General features: G+C 37.3%; 1 protein-coding gene across 3 annotated transcripts in view; it reads left to right on the top strand.

Moving 5' to 3' along the window:
* Positions 1-24,335, top strand: part of cica (capicua transcriptional repressor a) — a 43,849-nt gene that overhangs the window by 15,119 nt on the left and 4,395 nt on the right. For 2 of the 3 annotated variants that reach the window (XM_015000540.2, XM_015000690.2), the window contains exons 4-20: positions 2,242-2,373; positions 3,736-3,889; positions 7,512-7,611; positions 8,649-8,831; positions 9,710-9,836; positions 10,813-10,985; positions 13,942-14,074; positions 15,295-15,377; positions 16,347-16,710; positions 16,810-16,952; positions 18,002-18,144; positions 18,720-18,939; positions 19,721-20,009; positions 20,972-21,132; positions 22,129-22,280; positions 23,786-23,937; positions 24,059-24,193. In XM_015000540.2, coding sequence (XP_014856026.2) covers positions 2,242-2,373; positions 3,736-3,889; positions 7,512-7,611; positions 8,649-8,831; positions 9,710-9,836; positions 10,813-10,985; positions 13,942-14,074; positions 15,295-15,377; positions 16,347-16,710; positions 16,810-16,952; positions 18,002-18,144; positions 18,720-18,939; positions 19,721-20,009; positions 20,972-21,132; positions 22,129-22,280; positions 23,786-23,937; positions 24,059-24,193 — 2,844 coding nt within the window. The remainder of the gene's footprint in view (positions 1-2,241; positions 2,374-3,735; positions 3,890-7,511; positions 7,612-8,648; positions 8,832-9,709; positions 9,837-10,812; positions 10,986-13,941; positions 14,075-15,294; positions 15,378-16,346; positions 16,711-16,809; positions 16,953-18,001; positions 18,145-18,719; positions 18,940-19,720; positions 20,010-20,971; positions 21,133-22,128; positions 22,281-23,785; positions 23,938-24,058; positions 24,194-24,335) is intronic. The other variant, XM_015000767.2, reaches the window with a different exon arrangement.

Genomic DNA, 24,335 nt, shown 5'->3' on the forward strand with positions numbered 1-24,335 from the left:
TTTCAATTCCAGTGTTAAATGTTCATTAGAAATTAAAGATCATTTACCTTTGTGAACTTGCGTCATTATTTCCATTATATTGCTGGACGATAAGTTATCAAAATAAGTTATGAAACTTTCTCACAGTGACAGGCCTGTAAGCAGCAGATTTGTGCTTTTTGCCTGGTGGTTTCTACAAAACAACATGAAATGAGCCAAGAAAAGTTCAGCCAGTTCGTGTCCATTTAACTCTAAAATATTACACTCATTTTGTATCATAGCCGCCGATTGCCTCCAGCTAGCTGACTCAAGTTAGTTTGTTTATGTTGCGTAACAAAACAGTTATCGGTTCCTTGAGGTCTGCTGTAATAAAATTTATTTAAAAAATCAGAATCAGCTGCAGAACTACGTCCAGGATGAGTCGATAATGTATCCTAGTTTACGAGTTGTGGTGGTGAAGCTGAATTTGACCTCTGACCCACTCGTGTTCCCATGAGCTCCGACTCGTCAGCGGTGCTCCCCCCCTCTAACAAACCCGCTTTATGTGTCAAACATTTGAATAAAGTTAACTTCCTCAGCTGAAGTTCCTCCTGCAAACAGCCGGGTTAAAACTAGCAGAAAGTTGGGAACAGAATCGGCATTTAAAACGGCAGAGTGCAACCAACTGCGAAAATTATTCTGACGATTAATGGATTGATTGAGAAAACAACTGGCACACTTTTCATTTAGCCACTTTAGCTTATTTTGTAAAATATTAGAAATGCATTAAAAGATGCAAATAAGCAATTGAATTTCTTTTTTAAATAAAAAATGCACATAGGATTTCTATAGCGAATGCTTGGTCATTTGTAGCAAAGGACGTAACTGCAGCAACATCAGTACAGCATGTTTAATATTTTCTAAAGAATTTGAACCAGGTGAAGAACTGCCACTCGAAACAAAGAATGTTTTTTTTTATCTTAAATGCATATATATATTTTACCTTTTTTTGAGTCTGTATACTTTAAGCTAACAATTGAGTACTAAATTAGTTGACAACAATTTTATATGGAGCGCTATTTGGAAGTGTTTCCATTTTAATACTTAGTTAGCAGATTATTTTTTAAAGTTTTGTTGGCTCTAGTGGCCCTTATTTGAAAGTATGACAGGAAACAGGGTAATCAGAGGGGAAGACATGTAGCAAACAGCACCAGGCCGGGAATCGAACCTGCGACCACCGGCATGAGGACCAAGGCCTCCATACGTGGGTTGTGCTTTGCCCCTGCGCCACCACAGCACCTCAGTCAGCAGATTATTAATATAAAGTGAACAGGGGAAGCTTGTCATAAAAATGTTTATTCGGTGTAGAGCAGGGGTGTCTAAACTTTTTATCACATGGACCAATTCAGTCAAAAGTATTTGTGGGCCAAGAAAGTGAAAATAAAACTGAAATAAATCAGTAAATAATAAATAAAGTGCTGATATTCATGGCACTCATCAAAATGTGATGTTTGTTGCCGTTTTTCTTAAACTGTATGATGACTTTGTGTTTTTGTGTTTTTATGAAGTAAAGCACTTTGAACTGCCTTGTTGCTAAAATGTGCTACACAGATAAACTTTGATTGATTGATTGATTGATTATAGATACTAAACTTAAGGAGGAGTTTGCACATTCACTCTATTAATAGAAAGACAGATTTTGGTCACTTTCTTTCAAAACACGTTATATTTAGCCAATTTTAATAAATTAAATAGAAACTGATTATTACAAAAGTATGACAAATAAAACTTTGTCATACTTCACATTTTCCATTGTTAGAAAATTACGTTAAAGTCTCCTAACCACTGTATCATTTTTTTTAAAGACAGTTGTGGTCTGCAAAAACTCTGTAAAAGGTCCATATTTGGCCCCCAGACCACACTTTGGACACCCGTCGTGTAGAGAACGTCTCATTTTCATAAATGACGGTTTTGAAGTGATAAAAGTGTGAAGAACGAATAGTTTTGTGTAAGTTTGCATGATTTTTGAGTCCAGATCAAAGGAAGTGCTGAAAAATAACAGGTTCCTTCATCAGAGCCTCTCACCACATGACCCCTCAACCCTCATTACCCCGAGGCCCGATCTGTCTCTGAATGCTCCATTCATGGACTTCCTGCTCAGGGCTTTTCTATGAAACTGTGTTTTTCAGTGGAACCTGCAGCCAGAGGACAGAACATCGTCTTTCCTCTGAAATCACAACCAACATCGTCACATTTCACCTATTTTTTCTTTGTTTTTTCCAGTTTGGACCAACGTGGAGCCTCGGTCAGTGCCAGTGTTCCCCTGGCATTCGCTCGTCCCGTTCCTGGACTCCAGCCAACCAGGAGCGGCCGGCCAGCCTGCTGATGGCCAGCAGCTTGTTAATCAGAGCAAAGGTAGCGACATGACCCAGCAGCTTTTCTTAGACAGAGGAACAACCGGTTCTCTGGACGATATGTGACGGGCTGTGCTCACTGCAGGAATTTAAAATTAAAGCTCTTCACTTTGACTGAATACTCTCAGGTTTCTGAGTTTATGTAAAAAAGAGAGCAGCACCTTTCAGTTTGGACCGGAGTTTCTCTGGTTTGTTTGTGTCCGTTTAGTGGGAAGCAGATACAGGAAAACATGGCCTGGCACCTGAACCAGGTGGTGACTGTGAAGCTCGGAGCAAATTAAAGTTTTCTGTTTCTGACGAGTCCAGAAGCATCGACTCCTTTCTAGCTTAAAATCTAAAATACTTTGACTTATTCTCAGCTGATATCCTACCAGGATTTATGTACTTAATTATTTATTTTCTTTATTTCACTCTGGGATTAATAAGGTTTATTCACATTTATTATTTCATTTCATCTGAAGTAATTTAATCTTTTATGTTTTAATTTAATTCTGTTATTTATGGTATTTTATCTGAATGCAGTTTAATCTATTTTATTTAGTTATTTTATTTAATTTTAAAGTAATTTAATCTTTTTTTATGTAATTTAGTTATTTACTATTTTATATAATTATTGACTGCATTTTTATTTATTTATTCCATTGTTTTATTTATTTCTCATTTTATTTAATTTTAAAGTAAAATTTTCATTTTTAATTTAGGTTATTTACTATTGTGTTTATTTTATTAATTTATTTTATGTTATAATTATATTAAGTTATTTTATTGTTTGTTATTTTACTTTATTTTAATGTAATTCAGTATTTTTATTTATTAATACTTGTTTATTTGTTATTTTATTTCATCCACTTCTATATTTTTATTTAATTTAATCAATTTTTAGTTGAATTTAGTTTAATTTACTTCTCTACCAATATTTAAGGTAGATATTTGCATAACCTCATACAAAGGAAACCTCTTTTTACTCTGCCTCACATCCGATCAGACTAAACCTTTCCTGTTTTTGGTCAGGATTGCCAAGACAGTTTCTATCTCCTTGATGACAGAAGGTTTTTTAAGTTTTTGCATTACTTAAATAGAGATTACTTTGCCTTTAAGGAACTTGGGGAAAGCCCAGATGATGGTTCACATCGTTTGAGTTAAACGGAAGCACAGCTGTGGATGTATTTTAAGGTTTTCATGTGAAGCAAACCACTTCCTTTTGTGGCATCCTGAGGAAAATTAAATTAAATCATGCAAGATATCAGAGCTGGAGAGCTAAACGGAGAATGACTGGGGCTGAAAGGCCATTCAGTTGAGAAGAATGCATTATGTTTTCAAATGAAGTCTGATTTTAAATAATTTTGAACCTTTTATTTTGTAGAGCCTCGCTGCGGTGTGGCCCTGGTGAGCGAGGAGCGGGCGGGCGCCCCGGAGCCGGACAGGGGGTCACCGTCTCGCCCTCCCCCGACCAACGACAATCCCCCGGCAGACAGGGGCGGGGTGGACAGCGAGACAGAGAGCGATACCGATGATCCGTGAGTACGCTGCAGGTTTTTTATTACACAGAAAGAAATGTTGGTAAATGGTTAAAGGAGACCTACTTTGTAAAATTTACTTTTTGCTCATTTTTAAAAGTTCAGTTTGAGTCTAAACTGCTTCTAAAAAAAGCCAACCAGTTGGCAACAAGTTATAGTTTTTTGGTGTCTGAAAATGAATCACATTAGATGGGCAGTGCACCGTTACCTAGCAACCCTAATGGCTGCTGGACAAGACAAGTGTTTTGTTGATGACTTACCATCCAGAAACCACTTTCTGCATTCTTGTTGGTTGTGCAGCAGGCTCCATTTCTGCTTTTCAAAGATGTATTATTGCATAGTTGCGCATCTGTTTGCGGCCATTTTCACGTGCGAGTTTATTTGGATTTAAAGTGAGAAGACGGACTGGAAACTAGACCAAAACTCTTTGGTAAGTTTGAATTGCTTTGAAGGACCACAAATAGCAACACTGCCAAATATTTATCCAAACATGTCCAAGGAATCATCATAGGTCACCTTTAAACACCAGGATTCCTTTGTGTTGGGTTACATTTTAATTAAATTTCAGCTGATGGGTTGAGTGCACAGTTGAGCATAGATTTCTTTGCTTGCTTGCCTGAACATTTCCCTCTGAAGTCAGTTTTTAAATTAAAACCGTCTGGTAAGATTTTCTCAGTTTCTGATCAAGCCCCTCGCACTCGTCGCTTCCTCTCTGCGACTCTGCGTATGACTCACAGCAAAGTGGGTAGTAGCTGTGATTAGATGCAGCTTGTCGTGTAGTTTGAGCCTTTTAAAACCCAAGGCCTCCGCCGACAGGTGCAGCAGAACGCGAAAGGAAGCGGCGCTTTTGTCTGCGAGTGTTTGTGTGTCTGTTTGCCAGGAGTCGTACAGTTCGTTCTCGTTCGGGCTTCGTGTCTGCATCTGGCTCGTTTCTCTTTCACAGTGACTCAGACGTGCTGTCTGGTTCGTAGTGCGGTTATGAATGTTTCAGGGTCGCTGGGATCTCAGAGGCCGGCGGCACCAAACAAATACAAAAGTCTTACACCTGATTTTTTCTTTTTCCTTCCTGTGCATCGCTTTGAAAGGGCGAGTGTCATTGATGAAAACAAAGTCGACACACTTATCGCCCTCAGGGACTTTGGTGCAGATTTGCCAGGGTTGCTGTTTTTGTTTAGCTGTTGAAGCAAAATGACAAACGGAAACGCCCCCATCTGTGAAACATGTACACAAAACAAAGATGACATTTAATCCTCAAGCGAACTGACTCGCTCATCCCTCTGATGAGGTTTCTAACTTTTGCTTTGTCATTTTTGTCTAAGAGAATCCAAACAAATTTCAAATAGAAACAGAATTCAGGTTATAATGGTTTTTAAATTTTCGCTTCTCACCAAAAAACCTTACCAAGTATTTTTGGTCTAGTTTTTAGTGCAGATTTCATAGTGCACTTGAAATAAGACTAACTTATGAATAACTTTTAAGCAATTTTAAGCAGTAATTCTTTAATATTGATTAAAAAGTACTTGATATATATTGGGAGATTATTTCACTCATGTCTTGTTATAAGTGAAATAATCTGTCAGTTAAACTAGCACTTTTTAAACAATATTAAAGAATTAGCATAAAACCAGCTCCTATATCGTGCTGAAAAGTTACATTTTAGTTACTTTTGTCTTATTTTTAGTGCACTATGATATTTGCACTAGAAACTAGACTAAAAATACTTGGTAGGATTTTGTGTTTTGCAGTGAAAAAAACCAAACTCGTTTTCTTTCATTTAACAAGGAAAATCTGCAAAAACTTCTTCAAATTTTGGATTTATGATCACATTCCCACAAAAAAAAAAAAAGAAAAATCTGATTACTATTTTTTTATATAAAAATATTTCATGCTTAGTTTATTCTTGACTTGGTTGAAAAAGTCATATTTTTGGTGATTTTTAGTTATTAAAAATATATTTCTTTGGCCCTTGAGTATGTTTGAGCTGATAATTTTCTGAAACTATATTAATTTATATCCAGTATAGTTTAAATTCTTGAATGCGACGTGTATTCCTGCTCGCTCAGGGGCTTTGACGACCCACCAGATCCGTTTCTGGAGCATGACGCAGCAGGACGGGCCGATATTTGCATGCAGCAAACGAACTCAGAACCCCCCATGTGCTTCACAGTGGGAGGTATCCGTGGTGTAATCATGCTTTTGTCTGTGTGAAGATGAATAAAAGCAGAACCTTTGAGGTAAAGATCTGAAACTTTCACCCTTAAGACTAGTCCGGTCTGCAGCGGCTGGGTCTCCTCTTTGATTTTCTCTTCTCAAATCTACAACAGACCGTCTCAGTTCTTGGATAAAAACTCAATCTGTTTCATCATTTATTTTCAAAAAGATGTGTTAAAACCCAGCTGAGAAACTTTTGAAATAAAGTTATCTTCTGTGGAAAGGCAAAACGTGGGAGAAATAGAGTGTTAAATAATTCAGAGCTAAAAAACTTTATAGTATTAGATTTTTACTGAAGCTTGAGAAAACATTAAACTTTAGGTTGTTTTGCAATGTTTTATTAGATACTAATTGGTTCACTGACACTTGTTCCTAAAACTTCCAGGTGTTGGTACGAAAAACCCACCAATACAGAACTAATTCGCAAGTAACTTTTAGCAAGATGATGGAGCTTATTTTAAGTCAACAACTGCTTAATATTTATAAAAAGAACTAGTTCCATTATTTAACATAAAGAAAAATGTGCTGTTGTCGGTGAGAAAATTAGCTCTATTCTCATCAGTATTAAGGAATTACTGACTTAGAACAAGCTTGCTGAAAAGTTTCTTCCAAGTTATTTTTTAATTCAAGTGTATTAAAATATTTGCATTAATCTAGACCAAAAATAGCTTGTAAGATTTCCTGATTTTACAGTGCGTCTGTGGATATTTCAGGATATTTTACATCTTGTGTATACACTGCAAAAAAAACAAACAAACAATCTTATCAAGCATTTTTGACTAGTTTATGGTACAAATACCTTATTACATTTGAAATATGACAAAACGAACTTACATGTAACTTTTCAGTGAGTTACTTGTACGAGTTTGTTTAAGTAAATAATTGCCTAAAATTGATAAACTTCAACTGGCAGATTATTTCACTCATAACAAAACATTTTCCATGTTATAAGTGAAATAATCCTGCCAGTGAAACTACTTTTTCTTCCTCATTAGGGATTTTTTTAAGTTAAAACAAGCGTCTATATCAGGTGTGGGCAGCTCCAGGCCTTTTAGATGTGTCTTCACTTCAACACACCTGAGTCAAATAATGAGGTTGTTAGCAGGACTCTGGAGAGCCTGACTGGACTTAGGAGGTGATTCAGCTATAGGATTTAAGTGTGTTGGACCAGGGAGACGTCTAAGTGTTGCAGGACACCGCCCTCGAGGAGCAGGGTTGCCCACCCCTGGTCTCTATCTTAATTAGTTGTGTATTTGTTTTCTGTTATTTATTTGCACTAGAAACCAGTCCAAAACACTTTGGTAATGTTTTTGTGGTGCATTAATCTTCCTGCAAGTCCCTCAGATCGAGGAATCTCCCCTGATTTCCAGCTGGACTTTCAGTTTCCCTTTCCTTTGTGTTTTTGATGCAGGTTTTCCCCTGGCTTGGGGAACGACCCGTCTCCCTCCGCCGGACCCATGAAGAGACGCACGCAGTCGCTCAGCGCCCTGCCCAAAGATGGCGACAGGAAGGTGAGTCATCTGGGCTGACCTTCACTGACCTTCACTGAACTTTCTGACATTAATACCACAGAATTCAACATGTTTTTCTCGGATTTAGTGCATTATTATGGGCTTTTTCAATCTAGAAATCAACATTTTTACAAGTCTCAGGTCTTTTGCAGCATTCCATATCTAGTTTTTTTTCTGGTATTTCCCAGATTTAGCTCCATTCATCTTCATCTCATCTATGGAGGACCAAAACTGACATAATTTTCCTTTACCTTATTGAAGCATTTGCATAAGAAAATCTATATATTTCCTTTTGTGTTTTCCTTAAACGTGTTTTTGAGAAGAACTTCTTGATTTTCTTGATACACACATTTTCTTGATGAAAATGTGTGTAAAATGAAAAACAAAATATATCTATTGCTGCTTTTATTTTTAACTGTCAGTTTTGGACCTCCATACTCAACATAAAGTCCTTATTTTATCTTAGTTAGTTTTATTTTATTGTCATGTTTTGCAGACATCAGTTTTTACTTTGACATAAACTTTAAATTTTTAATTTTAAATAATTTTTTGGAGGCAAAACAACCAATTTCTGTTTTTTTGTAAAAGCAGAAAAATAAAAAAGTTAAACTTTCAAGACAGTGGCTACTTTTCATGAGCACTGCAGGGTTTCTTAAGTAATTGTCTGCACTTGGGTTAAGTACTAATGCACACCACACTTTTCAGATTCTTTCTTTGGAACCAATGCCACAGAAATGACACAGATGCACTGTAAAAACACAAATTCTTACCAAGTATTTTTGGTCTAGTTTCTGACAGAAATATTTTAGTATACTTGGAAAAAGACAAAACTAATTTTTAAGTAACTTTTCTGGGAAATATATGAGTTTGTTTTAAGTCAATATTTCCCCATTATTGATTGAAATGAACTGGTAGTACTTGTTTTATTGACTGCATGTTGCAGAAAGTTTCGTCTTATTTAAAGTGTACTAAGCTGTTGCTGCAGGAACTAGTCCTGCAGGTAATCACATGTTTTTCTGCCTCTGAAATCCACCCAGAGGGAGAAGGACTACATCCGCCGCCCCATGAACGCCTTCATGATCTTCAGTAAACGCCACCGAGCGCTGGTGCACCAGCGGCACCCCAACCAGGACAACCGGACCGTCAGCAAGATCCTGGGCGAGTGGTGGTACGCTCTGGGCCCCAACGAGAAGCAGAAGTACCACGACCTGGCCTTTCAGGTTACCATGGAAACCCTCACTGACAGGACTCATTTCAGACAGACAGGCTGCATAAAAATCTTTATTCATTACGGATTTGATTCTATCAATCAATTTTGTAGATTTTGTTTTTGGAAGGTTTGGATTCTTTTAGGGGAGTTTTTTGTTCAATACTTTTGTTTCGATAGTTCAGAGTGACGTCAGCAAGCCCACGGCGGCCATCTTGTTTAACTAGCATGTTAGACAGATTCTATTTATTTTGAGTTTGATTTCAGGTCATCAGAATATTAGGCCCAGGCTATGACTTTTACATATTTTAATTATGAGAATACAGTCATAGTAATACAATAATAAAGTTGTACAACAATAATGTAAGAAGCCATATTACCAGAATAAAGTCATAAGGTTAGGAAAACTAAGTCACAGTTTTATAAGAACATGAAAATAAAATTAGGAAAGCTGAGAATCTTACATTGGTTTTACAGATAAGGTAATGATTCAAATTTGAACACAATATTTTGGTAATATTAAAACTTTTTTCTTGTATTTATTTTACGACTGTATTCTTGTAATATTATGACTTTTATAAGATTTAAATGAATAACTAGAATTCGGTAGAATTGACCCGAATTCAAAATCCAAATAAAAGCTGTTTGTCAAACAAGATGGCCGCCCCCTTGATCTCACGTCATGAAAAAATCCTGATTTTGCAAAAATCTTTATATCTTAAAAAAAATCTAAAATTTGATAAACTGATTAAATGATTTATTGTTTCTATTTAGCAGAGACTCTGCAACATATTCTGTTAATAAAATCTGAGTCTTTGGAAGTAAAACTTGAACATTTCTACTGTTTTCCATTAGATTTTCTGTTTTACGTTCTTTCTCCTCCTCCTGCAGGTGAAAGAGGCTCATTTCAAGGCCCATCCTGACTGGAAGTGGTGCAACAAAGACCGCAGGAAGTCTCTGTCTGAGGGCCGGGGCACGCCGAAGGAGCTGCGGGAGAGGAGCATGTCGGAGAGCATAGGTGAGTCTGCAAACATCAGCATTTTTCAAATCTCTGCAACATTTTCATTTCTTTACCGTTTCAACAGCTGGTTTATTTTGGTACCAAGTTAGATTTTAAAATCAAAAACAATTTTTTTTTATTTTAAATGTTCAACTTTCTCAGCCACACAGAGTTCACAGGGCTTGAAATTCTTAAATGTTTGAATTTAAATGATGTATTTTCAACAATTGGAAAGTGTTTAATATTCAAACTGCACAGTTTTGTAATAAAGTGCAATCTAACATTTGACTAAAAGCCTAAAACAGTTGAAATCAGATATTTTCATACACCTAATAAAAATACACACCCATTTTTTGACCATCTGAAGTTAAAGTAGACTAAAGTTTTCTTATTTTAGGTTAGCTAGTCACCAAAATTATTTCTATTTACTAAATAGAAATATTTGGCAAATAGAACATTTTTAGAGATTTTCTTTTCTAACTTTATTGATTCTTTAACCTGTAACATGTAAAACAAAGTTATTGAACTTGGGAATTTTTTCTTAAAATATTTTGTTTTCAGACCAGTGAGCAAAGGTTTTAGGGTGAGTGAGATATTTCCAAACATGATATTTTAATATTTACATTGTCCCTGCTGTAGAATCTAGTCACAATTCAGTATCATAACAGAAATGCCTTTTTTTAGTTCGTTTGTATTGTCTTTCTCTCCAAAGTGTTTGAATCTTGGCCACAAAAGTTTCCTTTCATGTTGTTTTATGAAAAAGCTTAAAAATTCAATTTAAAAAAAGCTTTAATTGTTCTCCAGTTTTACCTTTTAAAGGAAGTTTCTGAACATTAGATATTTTAAAATGAAATCCAAAACCTATAATCTAATTTATTTGCAATAGAAAGGAAAGCTCACATGTTTCCAACACTATAAATAAATAAAAACAATCCAAAATGTCTGAAGTTTTATTGATCTTGTCCCTGATGAGGCTTTCTTCTCTTTCCCCCAGATGCGCTCTCGGAGTCCCAGGTGCTGGAGGGAAAAGGTGGAGGTCCAGGCTGGCTGGGGGCATCGGAGCGTCGAGGGGGGGGTTCGGGGGGCCAACACCCCCGTCCCCGAGCCTTTTCCCAAAGTGCCGTTCACACCCTGGAGCAGAGGGAGAGGCAGCGGGAGCTGGAGAAGGTATGAGGTCATTAATCTGAGCCTCCCAGGCAGAAAAATAACTCAAGAGACAAAAAATAACAAAGAAACTTTCTTATCAAAATGCTTTGATGGCGCCTTTTCACGATTTTTAACTAGATTCACGCAGCAAAACCATCTAACAACACAAAGACAAATGTCTTAGGTGGTAGTTTTCAACAAAGAAACCCAATTTCTCATCAATTTGTCCTTAAAGGATAAATTATGCAATGTTCCTTGAATATATTGTATACAAAATATTCCTGAGATGATGAGATTTTAGTCTCAGAGGGCATCTGTCTCTTTAAATCTTAATAAGCTGCTGCCTGCCACACCCCACAGCTCAACGTTTACAAACATAAAAATGACTGCAAACAGATTTACAACAATAACACAGTTTGCTGGACAATAAATTGTCCCAGAAGTTATTGTGATAAATAATAATATTGTTGTTTTGAGACCATTTTCAAGTAATATAGTGGTAATAATGCAAGAACACATTCTCAAAGACTTTAAATTCTAACACATATTTAACAATGAGGCTGGAAGACATTTTAAATATACCAAAAGAAAACAGAAACAACAAATATAATGAATTATGAAGTCCCTGTAAACAAAATGGTCACATATAGCAGTAAAGCTAACTGACCAAATGTGCCAGAGTTCCACTTGGGTTGCCAGGTAATATTGTTAAAAGATAATATTGTCATTTTGAGACCATTTTCAACTAATACAGCAATAATAATGGCATATTGATGAAAATATGTCCACTCAGTGATGAAACACTCAACACTGCAAATGGAAAACATTGTAAAGGTGACCTTTTATGCTTCCTTGAACAGGTTAGGATGGATGTGTGGGTTATACAAAACATGTCTAGTACCTTTTTTTTTTCACAAAATCATTATTAAAAAATGCCATAATGAGCATAGTGAATTATGAAGTCTGTAAACAAAACTGTTCTTCAGAAAACAGGCTAGTTGAGACCAAAACACCAGACTGAAGACTTTTGTTGTTCAGTTTTTAGTAGAAAGGGAGAAATGGTAAATCATGCAAATGGCAGTAGAGTTCATTTTCTTTGATACGATTAATTAATTTACTGCTTAATGCGACAAGCCTATTATTTAGGTTTTTGTTTAGATTGCACAGTGCTGCGGATGAATGAACTTGCAAAGCTCGTGAATAAACTCTACTAATCAAAGAGACATGAACTGGGCTCTCCCTGCATGCTGTGTCGCAGGCAGAACCCACTGAAAGTTCTGTGGGAGTGCAAAGCTTTGGCTTCTCAAGCTTCCACCTCTGCAGCTGCATCGCTTCAAATCGCAGGGGAGCAGCGCATGCATGCATGCACGCACTCTGGCTGGCCGGCCGACTTCTCTGTTTCAGGACGCTCGTTTGAAAGCTTGCGGCATGCATTCGATTTCTCTTGTTTGGTTGGGTGTTTGTCAGCAAAAGTGCAAAAACTACTACGTGGGATGTTGTGAAACTTCTGCTCATCTTGTAACTGCTACAAAAAAGGTGTGAATATGAGACGCCAGTCTTGGCATTTCTGTCAGGCCTTTATTTCCATTTCTGGGTTGATTAAAAGTATGCCTACTTTTAATCTGAAACGAAGAGTCTGGTACCCAGTTGAAAGCAGAAGCTTGCATGAACTGAATAAAATTTAACACTTTTTCCCCTTATGCGATTCTTCCTGTTTCAGGTTATTTTCTCAATGTTTTTTTTTTTTTTTTGCAAAAGCAGAACTTCACATACATTTCCTTTTCATCTGGTCTGCTTCAAGATGCTATCTATTTTGTGTAAAACACAATGCTGCCACTTCTTCACAGATCAGAAAGTATTCTCAGGCTGGGAAGCTTCCCTCTTTTTCCTGGTGGTCAAACGCAACCGAACACAGGAAATGTCTCCAAAAAGAAACGTCTATGCAAACTGTAATCTGAGTTTTTTTGTATTCAGTGGTTGTAAATCCAAACCTGCACCATTATGGTGTACAAAACATTTTAAACAAAAAAGAATCAGAGTTAACTACAGAGAGAAAAGCTCAGACATTTGACTGTTTATGATGCGTTCAGACTAAGTGCTTCTTGCTTGCTGCATGGCAGTTCAGTCCACGCTGATGCAGGACAGTAAATAATAATAATGTTCATTACAGCCAAATATTAAATTCTTAGTTTCACCAGACTTCATTTGAGAGTTATTTGTGTTTTAAAATCATGAGAATGAAGTCATATTACAAAAAATAAAGTTGTATGTGAAATAAGTTGAAATAATGTGTATAAAGTCATCAGAACAAGAAAATAGTCATTTAATGTGAGAACAAAGTCATAATAATAGAATAGTCATAATATTAAAATAGTCATACGTGACTTTATTTTTAGAGTCGTCATAATATGAAAATAGTCAACATAGTCTTAATATTATGAGAAGAAAGTTGCCATAATACAAAATGCATTTGTAACGCGTAAATAAAGTTGTAATATGAAAATAAAGGTATAAGAATAAAGTCATAATAGTATGACAAAGTTGTAAAAATAGAATAAACTTGTAATAATATGAGAATACATTTGTAATAATGTGAGAATAAATGATCCTGTGATGCTGTACTTTGGTATCTATTTTACAAATGAGGAAATGCTTCATCATTAACGTCATCAAATTTCAGCTGCAGGATTTTGAAATGATTTGGAAACAACCGAGTCTGGTTTGAAAAAAGAGCTACAGGATTCCTGAGACCTTCATACCTATCAAATTTTCTTTGTCTCATAAAAACAACTTTTCTCCTAATTTTATAACTTTCTTCTGTCAGTACTTCATCTTTATTTTGCTAATATTATAAATGTGGTAAAAATACATTCTTGTAATTGAATTAAAAAAATCTCCATGTCAACTGTTTGCAAAATTTGCCTGAATATTCAACAAAAATAATTCTGTACTTTTATAATTTTTCCTGTTCTGCCAGGAGGACGGAACCGGCTTGTTTCGAAGCCGACCGCCGCCTCAGTCTTTGTACCACAGCGGTGCCAACGAGGATGTGACCAGCGACGAGGAGCGCATGGTCATCTGCGAGGAGGAAGGAGACGACGACGTGATGGGTGAGTTATCTGAGCTGAGTGAGCAGAGAGGCTTCTTCATCACCGCAAAGTGATAGTTTCACTTCTCATGATGGTCAGGAAATTCAGCCTTCTTAGTCAAAATGATTGTGTCAGCGCTGACAGAAAAAAAAAAGCCCCAGCAGGCCTGTCATCTCGTGAGTGGCGACGATAAACTGCTGCAGCTAAAATAAGACCAGAGATTACAGTTTGGTCATGGTGATACTAGCAGTTTGGAGGCAGGAAGTCACTGCAAAACCAGATCGGTTTTCACGTTTTGTTCTCCAACAACAAAATGAATATCAAGAAGCCATCATTTGAAATGCATAAAAAAATAAAACTAATTACATTTTACAGTTAATTTCACAAAAACAACACTCAAATTAAAGAGTTTCTTATCAAACCATGATTGAAAAAAATCAGCAACTGTTCTTGCTTATCAACCTGGGAAGGATGTTATGGCCATTTCCAAACCATTTCCAGAAAGAAAAGTTTTTCTCCTTCGATTTAGTTCAGAGTGACGTCAGCACGGGCAGGGCGGCCATCTTGTTTTTTTAACAGCTTTTTATTTGGACTTTGAGTTCAGATCAACTCTGACAAAACATGAAAATCAGGATAAGACTTTATTTCTTTTACAAAAATAGTCATAATTTTATAAGAATACAGTTACAGTAACATGAGAATAAAGTCAAAATAATACGAGAACGAAGTTTTAATATTACCACAATAATGGTGTAATATTAGAAAAATACTAAAAAAAATTTAAGACGTTAAAATTGTGTCTTTATTCTTCAAATATTATGACTTTATTCTCCTATTTAAACAAAAATACTCAGTCAAGCCCTAACATCCCCTTCATACAACTAACAGGAGGGACAATTGAAATAAAAGCCACTTTTTGAAAACATTTAGTCATTTTTAGAAAATAAAGGGAGAAAAATAATGCATTAAAATCGGATCTGGTACAAAAAATGGAGATTTTATTTTTCTGCTATACAGCCAACAATTCACTTTCTTTCTGCATTTTGATCCAGATTTCTCTCTGTGTGTGTGTGTGTGTGTGTGTGTGTGTGTGTGTGTGTGTGTGTGTGTGTGTGTGTGTGTGTGTGTGTGTGTTGGTAAAGATGATACATTTATGTTTAATCATGTCATAACATGTAAAAGTTTGTGCTGAGAGTCTGTTTTGCCGTAACGATAACAGCGTCTCACATTTCCGCCCTCAGAGGATTCGTGCCCTGAAGGCTCCATTGACCTCAAGTGCAAGGAGAGAGTGACAGACAGCGACGAGGACGAACCGGACGGACAGGTTGGTGGAGGATTACTCATCCTCATGCTGGATATTTAGGTCTATACAGACATGAAATGTGAATGTAGAGCATTAGATCAAACTTAAACCTGCAGCAAAAGTGAAAATGTAACAGAATGAGGTATGTGGAAAAGTAAAAGCAGGAATGTTGCCACTGTATGAACCAGAATCAGCTTCATTGTGAGCAAAAACAAAGAATTTATCTTTGATTTCATGCAACATTAGATATAAATGTATAAACAGTTGAAATTCAAACACCCAAAAACAAAAAGATAAGACACATTATAACTTTAATTTAATGAAAACAAATCCTTCGCTGAGCTGCAGGAACCATCAGGAAAGCAAGGCAAGCATAAAAACTCTCCAAAAATGTACAAATATTAATGTTTCTAATTTAACAGATAAAAAGACATTACAAAATGTGGAAATGTTGTCTGGGATTTGGTTTATAATGTTGCTGTTGAATATCAAAGCCAGATTTTTGTAGATGGATCCTAAACCCTAAAACTGATCATGAAACGCATGCAGCTCGTCAGAAACCGTTTTTCCTGTACATCTGTTCATACAGCGTAATAGACATTACGGATTTTATGATATTCCCTTTTTCTACTTATCCTTTATATTTCTTTCTATTTCCACTTACTCTTTTTCTATTATTTCTACTGACCCAGGGCATTCTGGGTAAATGCAACCTAAACAAACATGCTAATCAAGCGCTAGCGGCAGAAATGGTTTTTTATTTTTACCGACAATCAACAAAAACCTGACCCCACTACATTTTTGTTTACATTTCGCAAAGAAGGAACTTGCGCTCAGTGTCTTCAGAGTTTTTGATTCTTGGTGCAGCGCCCCCACAGGCGAGTAGGGGAACAGCAGCAGCTGAAATGTTGCAGCTTTGGTCCCTATTTGAGCCAAATGTACTGGACTATAAACTGAAAACCTTCCTCTCTTCTTCTGTTTTTCCTCCAGCAGGACGTCCAGCTGGAGAGTCGCTCCTCCCCCGCCGTGTCCGACTCCTCCGCTAAGGGCGAGGCTGAAGGTCCTGGCGAGGACAGGAAGCGGGGCGCGGAGCCAGCGGAGCAGGAAGAGGGCGGTACCAGGAAGAAGGAAGTGTCCGGAGGCGGGTCGGGCGTCTCGGTCGGTCCGCTCCAGCAGGGCCTGCCCCAGGTTCTGGGTGGGGTCCGGGCGGCCCCCCAAGTGGTTCGCCCGGCCACCAGCGCTCCCATCGCTATCGCCAGCAAACCGGTGGACGGCGGCGCCGCCCTTAGCTCGCTCCCGCAGGAGAAGACCAACGTTCTGATTGGAGGAGCCGGCGCTCAGTTCACAGCGGGAGGTGGGTACCTATCTTCATCATCATCCTCCTCACTGATTTACACCCCTCAGACACCAAAGAGTGAGGTCACTCATCTCTTCTCCGTTTTCCTTTCTTCAGTCCAAACTCAGGCATCGGTGTTACCAAGCAAGATGTTAGTTCCCATGGCAACAGTGAGGACGGGGTCCACGCCTCCTCAGCCCTCCATCTCGCTAGTGGCTCCGCCTCTTCCTGTGCAGAACGGCCCCACGACGGGAAACAAGGTGAGCGTGATTTCATCGTCTGTATGAGACCAGAAACAAACAAAATGGCCGCACGATTCAACTGAAAAACAGGCAAGTCTGTTTGTGGGGAAAAAATAAGAATAAAACAAATAGATGCTTTCATATTTAGGTTGCTTCCTGCAGCTCCTTCACTTTTGCCAACAACTTGTTTTAATCCTGCTGTTTTTTTAATATTACAGAAATGCTGTTACCATTTATCGCAGGCCATTTTATCATAAAATCAGTTTTGTCTGACTCTCTGAAAATTTGTTTTGACTAGAAACGACAACATTTTGGCTACTGTGAAAATGTTACAGTAGCCATTTTCTACTGGCTACTGCATTTGCAAAGATCTTACATGATCATTTGCAAAGATCTTACATGATCTTTGCAAATGTAAGATGTAAGATCTTTGCATTTACAATTCAAGAGATCTTTAATTACCTCCTGACAAATTAAATTGCCTTTCAAGTTTTATCAAATTAACCTTCTGACTAGTTAAAAGGTTAATTTTATTACTGATACCTTGAACAATTATTCTGTCTAGTCAAAATGTCCCAGACTTTTAATTAAAAAATTATTTGATTAATCAAAATGTAATTGAAGATATCTGAATTATTATTATTCTTTCTAGTCAGAATGTGATTGCACAAATCTTAAATTACCATTCAGGATAGTCAACGCTCATTTTCAGATAATTAGAATGTAATTATGAAACCAATTTTATGTTAAAACGGCCTGCCATAATCTCTAAATTACTTCTAGAGATTATGGCAGATTATTTGGTTTCAATGTATCTGAAATTTTATTTGCATTAGTCAAATCTATATATCTTTTATCTAAATGTACATTTAAGATTTTAATTGGAATTATGACTAATTAGAACAATAAGTGACATATCTCAAATTTACTTGATGACTAATCATAATTTATTTATCTGAAATATACTTCCTGCCATACACTTTGAGACGCAACATCTATGCCAATGTGACACATTAATATTTGTTGTTTACTATATTTCCTTCACGTTTTTGTTTTTCTCCTTTCAGATCATCCAGCTCACTTCCATGCCCGTGGTGCAGACCAACGTCCATCCGAGCCCTGGGAGCCCCTTTCCCGTATCCATGGCGACGGTGATGGCTCCCGGAGCCGCCCCGCCTCAGCCCGTTCTCCTGACCTCCCCGCCCACCAGGTCACTAAAACGTGTCAAAGCTGAAACATTAAAATGTAGCTTAACATAAACGCCTGCATATGGTGATTTTGTTTTTATACAGCTACTTTAACTGAAGTCACTATATAGTGGTAAAATAAACAGATTTACTTAAACGTTTATAATTCAGAACGATTAAACTGGTTTCGATCCAGGCTAATTCACATTAAAAACAATTTGGTTTAGGATCACTTCAAATCAAACCTAAACATCCCAGTACCATTATATGGTCAGATCAGGTCCAGTTATGCATTATGAGTATTTAGTCCTAATCTAATTTTAATACAAGATTCAGTTGATTTAAAAAATGCCAATTAGCTGCTGTTGGTACTAGCTTTGCCAATGTATTATTAGTATTATTATTAGTATTAGTACTAGCTTTACTAGTTAGTTTTCTGAACACCAGGGAAAAGCAGACAAACTCCAAACTAAAACCTTTAGAATCCCTGAACATTTGATTAAGACAAACTTAAATGTTACAGGAAAGTCTTGCTCCTCTAAAGGAAAACATGGAAGAATTAAACAATATTGATCCTAACGCGGCTTGTCTCCCTCAGGATCACCTACGTCCAGTCCAGCCCAGGCGTTACCACGGCGACGCCCCAGCAGGGCACCCAGCCTCCCGGTCCGGCGTATCTCTCGTCACACCTGGCCACTCTGGGGTTCACCGCCATCGCCCCAGCCGGACAGACCCTGGTTCAGCCTGTGCTGGCCCAGGCTCCGCCCCTCGCCGCTCAGTCGCAGACGCCTCCGGGTCAGACCGCCGCGGGCCGTCAGGTACAGAAAACCTACCTGTGCTAACCTGTAGCACACCTAGCTTACACTAAATTATTATGTAAATTGTAAAGCGTTAATTTACTTTGCTGTTTTTTTTTAACAGAAACTAATGCTAAGTTGGAAAAAGTTTGACATTTGTGTTAAAGTTTTGGTTATCGACTGTTGAGAATTATTCAGGTAGTTGTTTATATTCATGCTCTTGTTTTGAAGTGGCTGAAGTTTCCCCTCCTCCACTTCTCTCTCTCTCTCTTTATCTCAATGACGTTATGTAGAATAAAAAACATAAAGGCACAAAAAAACCCCAGACAGTAGAGAAGAGATGAGCATAAATACAATGTCTGAGGACATCATAGAACATATAATTCAGAATGTTAAAATTAAATTGATGCTTGAGGTTTGTTGTCATTCAAGGTCGGATATAATTTGAATTGAAGTTGGTGCGTTTAGCATCAGCTTCTGCTATCTACCATGTTGGTGTAGTGGTTTAGCATTAGCTAAATACTGCTTTGGTGTAGCACTTTAGCATTTAATATTAGTACTTTAGGGTTAGCGCAAATTACTTTGTAGTAACTGGGTCCATTTCTGGAAACTCATTTTTATTTGCTTGTAAAGCGAAGTACTGATCAGTTCTATATGAATATTAGCTAAAGGTACAAAGATCCTCTGACTCCTGACTGATTCTAACACAGAGGCAATTTTTGTGTGCCATCCACTCATAAACCCAACCATGACCTCCAGTATGTATTTCAGCAACCTTAAACCTGCTTTGTTTGGCCTTCAGGTACTAACCGCCATCTACCCGGCACAAACTGTTGCCCTGGCGACTGGTGTGGTCCCGTTGGCAGCTGCTGTGCCGCCTGCCATAGCTTCTCCAGCCCAGGACGCGATAAACCCGGCTTCCCCATCGACCAAAGCAATGCAGGGTTCAGCGACGGCGGCGACCTTTCAGCCGGGGACCGGAATGAAGGTGGAGGTGAAACAGGAGAGCCAGCTGGACTCTGAGACAGAAGGGTCGTCGGGCTGCAACCCAAGCTGCTCATTGGGCAGCTATGAAAACGGAGGAGCAGCAGGTAAACAAGTCCAGTTTATCACCTGCAAACTTTACACAAACAAGAACAGTGCAAGGATTAATACATCAGGATCTGGGTTTTACTTGGGATGCACCAATACACTGTTTTCACTTCTGCAGAGTTGGGTAGCAACTAGTTACATGTACTTGAGTAACTTTTTTGAAAAAAATTACTTTTAGGAGTATTTTTACTACAACTCTTACTTCTGGACTTTCTAGCCACTGAATGAGAAACAAACATGTTTATCCAAAAATTCACCACACAGACACACGCCTGCAGATTTTGTTATAGTTTCATATGTTTTATATTGAAACAAACTGATTTAGAAAAATTTTTCATCTGATTTTGTTATTTTTTGTTACTGATATGAATTATTGTCATCTTAGTGCTTAAAATACAAAAAAATTAAAATAACAGCAACAAACATTGTTTCAAATGGTTCAGAAAGTGCAAAAAGGAAATCAAAATATTCTGTAAAATGAATAACGTAAAATCACAGCGTCACTTGGAGCACAAGTTATAGAATTGGACTGAATTGGTTCCAAGACCTCAAATGTGCAAAAACACACAATATATTCCTGAGAGGGTAAAATATGAAGAGGTTTGTGTGAAAAAACAGTGTTGCTTTCAAACTAGCGTTCAGGTTGTTGTTTGAAACGTATAAAGGTATGTATAGACTCTTTTAATAATTAATTAGTTGAATATTGGGATACTAATTCCAGTTTTTTCAGGAAAACACAACCTCTAGGAGGAATATTTTGTGGCTTTGTGTCTCCACCATGTGTCCTTTCTGCTTGTTTGCTTTAAGAACTATGATAGAGAAACTCTGATGTGGAAAGCAGATTTTGGCTCAAAGGCTGCAAGATTGTTGGAAAACTTCAGCATTTACAAACCAAAACAGAATAAAAGTTGGTTCTTTGTTTCTGTCAGCGATTAATTTGATTTGTTTTTTGATTTTCCAGTGAAAAAAGAAGACATCAGCCTGAGCATCAAGGAAGAAAACATGCATGATGAAACTGAGAGGGAACGACAAAGTGAGGCGGATGAAGAGCAAGATGGAGTGATGAAGGAAGCCAAAGAAACGGACAGAGGCGACCGCAACGCAACAAATGACAGCAAAGAGGTGAAAACAGATTCAGCAAATTCTGTCACAAACATTATGAACCTGTTTGTTTTCAAACCTGGATATTTACTGTATGCTAGCTTAGGATTCATGTAGTTGTTTCAGTTAAATGAAATTAAATTTCCTCCACAGTTAAACTGAATTTATTCCTTTAAGTTAAAAGATATAAATAATGTTGTGACTTTTCATTGGAATAAAAAAGCAAATTAATAAAATGCAACTCAGTTTCAGGAAAAAAAACACAAACAGATGGAGCAAAAATGTAAAATAATTGTAAGATTCATGAGAAAATGTAGCAAATGCTTCAAATCCAAATATGGTATCAGCACTTCCTGCAAACACGTGACCTCATTAACATGTTATATATATTATAGAAAAATATATACAAATTTATGCTCTTTACTAAATTGGTCAATATAGGTAATTAATACCTATATCAATTAATATAGGTATAAATTAATATAGCACTAATACAGAAAATATGAATTAATAGGTAAAACAATTCTACAATTGGATATTATTATTGTTATTACTAGTTATTACACAATTTAACATTAATTAAATTATTTTTAATAAAGCTAATAGTTTAATCAATAATAATAATTATTAGTTATTTGTTAAATAAATAATGAATATAGCAATCTAACAGTATCACTGTTATTTATTAATTAAGGTATTAACATTATTATTTTATGAATATAATTAATATTCATAAAATACATATTTTTGGAACATTATTATTAGTAGTAAGGTGGTGTTGCCTAATTATTTGATCACATAAAAAAAATATATATATTTTTTGGGATTGTTCAGGAATTTCATCAAACAATTATTTTCTAACATGATGACCCTCTCAAGTTACTGAAACTAAGGGTTTGATTTTCAAACCTTTTTAAAATAAAATTGTGTCTCTTCCAACATACTGTTGATTAAATTGTAAGAGTTTTATCAGGAAATCCAGATATCTGACTTTCTGAACCATGTTTTCCTCACCAGGCTGGACCTCGTTCCCCACCTCCTCCGCCCTCAGGTCTGGACCCGCCTCCACCTCCACCAGCAGAAAAAGAAACCGCCTCCTCCTCTTCCTCCTCCAAGAGAACTAAGTTTCGCCCCCCTCCACTCAAAAAGACCCCCGACTCTCACGACAAGTGAGTATCTTTTTAAACAAGCTCTAAAAACAGAAAATAACCACATTAAAGCAGAATTTCAGACATATTTCCTGCTGATTTTGGTTGATAAAAAAACTGAAAATCTGCCTGGTTCTTTTTAAAATCTGCTCATAAAAACACATTGTGAGGACGAGGCAGGACTCCCATCTGTTAGCACTCATTTTGGAGCAGTGCTGCATCCTTTTAGAGCCAACTTCCAGCTTCATCAGGCTGTAGTGGGAGCTCTGTTTACTGCGTGTGTGTGTGTGGGCAGAGTGCTACACCCTGGATGTGCTTTATTTAGGCCGCTGGGAAGAGGAGCGTAAGCTGCAGAGAGAGAGAGGAAGAATAGCAGAAGTAGCCCTGAATGATTGAGAAAACACTCTGAGGAGATTCCCGTTACATTTTAACCAGATCAGATCCTTGAGTTGGACTAAGGGTGTTCAAAGTGGGGGCTGGGGGCCATTTGTGGCCCCCTGAGGTGAGTTTTGTGACCACCAAACCACAATTCAAAAATAAATTTAAATAAATTAGGACAAATCAGGACTTTTAAAAGTGACTTATTATGCTTTCTTGAACAGTTTAGGATCTGTCTGTGTATATAAAACATGTTCATTACATTTTTTTGCACAAAATAATCCTTAGATAATGAGATGTTTGAGCCTGCTCAGTTCAGAAAGAGCTGTTTTAGAGCTTCCTGTCACTTTAAATCCAAATAAGCTGCTGCTAACCTCGCTACCAACTCAACATTTACACTCACATGTGAAAATGGCTGCAAACAGATGCACAGTTATACAACCGTACATCCTTGAAAAGCATTAGTAGAGCCTCCTGCGTAACAAAACACTTTTCTTTTCCAGTAGATGACAAGGAGCAGTAAAACCAGCTGACCAAATGTGTTGGAGCTCAGCTTGGGTTGCTAGGTAACGGGGCTGGGCGTGGCTGGCGTTACTAGCCCGTGGAATGTGACTTAACAATTGGGAGGTTTTGGAAACGGTTTTCAACAGCAGCTGAGACCAAATGAAAGTACAAAACGTGAAAAAAAAAAAGTATTTTGCTTAAAGATTTAAAGAAATTGGGACAAATGATCACTCTTAAATTAAAATCTACTCACAAAGATATTAGATGCAACACAAAGTAATCTTGTCCAAGTTTTATGGTTTCCTTTTGTTATCATAGTAACTAGGACCACATCAACTCGTTGACTTGGGCTCTAAAGTTCACCTTGGTGAACCCAAATTGCTTTTTCTGTTTTCTTAATCGAGTTCAGAATGATAAGCAAACTGAATGCCTTTCGTTTAACAAGGAAAACATGAAAACCACTTGAAATTTTCAATCTACAATCTCAGTCCTACAAAAAATAAAAATCTGATTACTTTATTTGCCCAATATAAATAGTTCATACTTAGTTTATGGTTGGGGAGGTAAAAACAACTGAAATCTCAGTATTTTTAGTTATTAAAAATGATATTTTTGTCAGCTGATGAAGCGTTTTATATCTTCAGGGTTTTGTCGGAGACGTCATTCGAGGAGCGCTTTGCTGAGCTTCCAGAGTTTAACCCAGAGGAAGTTCTTCCCTCGCCCACGCTGCAGAGCCTGGCCACCTCTCCAAGAGCCATCCTGGGAAGCTACCGCAAGAAGAGACGCAACTCCACCGGTGAGACGGACCTGCACCACCTTTATTTTCTTCTTTTTTATTTGTTATCCCCATTAGTTGCAGTTTCCTGAAACTTCAAAAAAAAATTTCCTAAATTTATAATTTTGCTGGATCTCTCCAGATCTTGACGGGGCGGCAGAAGACCCCAGCTCCCCCCGAAGGAAGACCCGTCGTCTCTCCAGCTGCAGCTCGGAGCCCAGCACCCCAAAAAGCGCTGCCAAGTGTGAGGGAGACATCTTTACATTCGACAGACCAGGTATGAGAGAGTCGCCTCCGCACTGCAAAACACAAAATCTTACCAAGTATTTTTGGTCTTGTTTCTAATGCAAATATCTTGGTACTCTTGAAATAAAACAAAACTAACTTAAGTAACTTTTAAGCAAGATATAGCAGTTTGT

The sequence above is a fragment of the Poecilia mexicana genome, unplaced genomic scaffold (genome assembly GCF_051168715.1).
Source record: "Poecilia mexicana isolate PSO_F unplaced genomic scaffold, ASM5116871v1 scaffold_11, whole genome shotgun sequence".
In the NCBI taxonomy this organism is placed as follows: domain Eukaryota; kingdom Metazoa; phylum Chordata; class Actinopteri; order Cyprinodontiformes; family Poeciliidae; genus Poecilia; species Poecilia mexicana.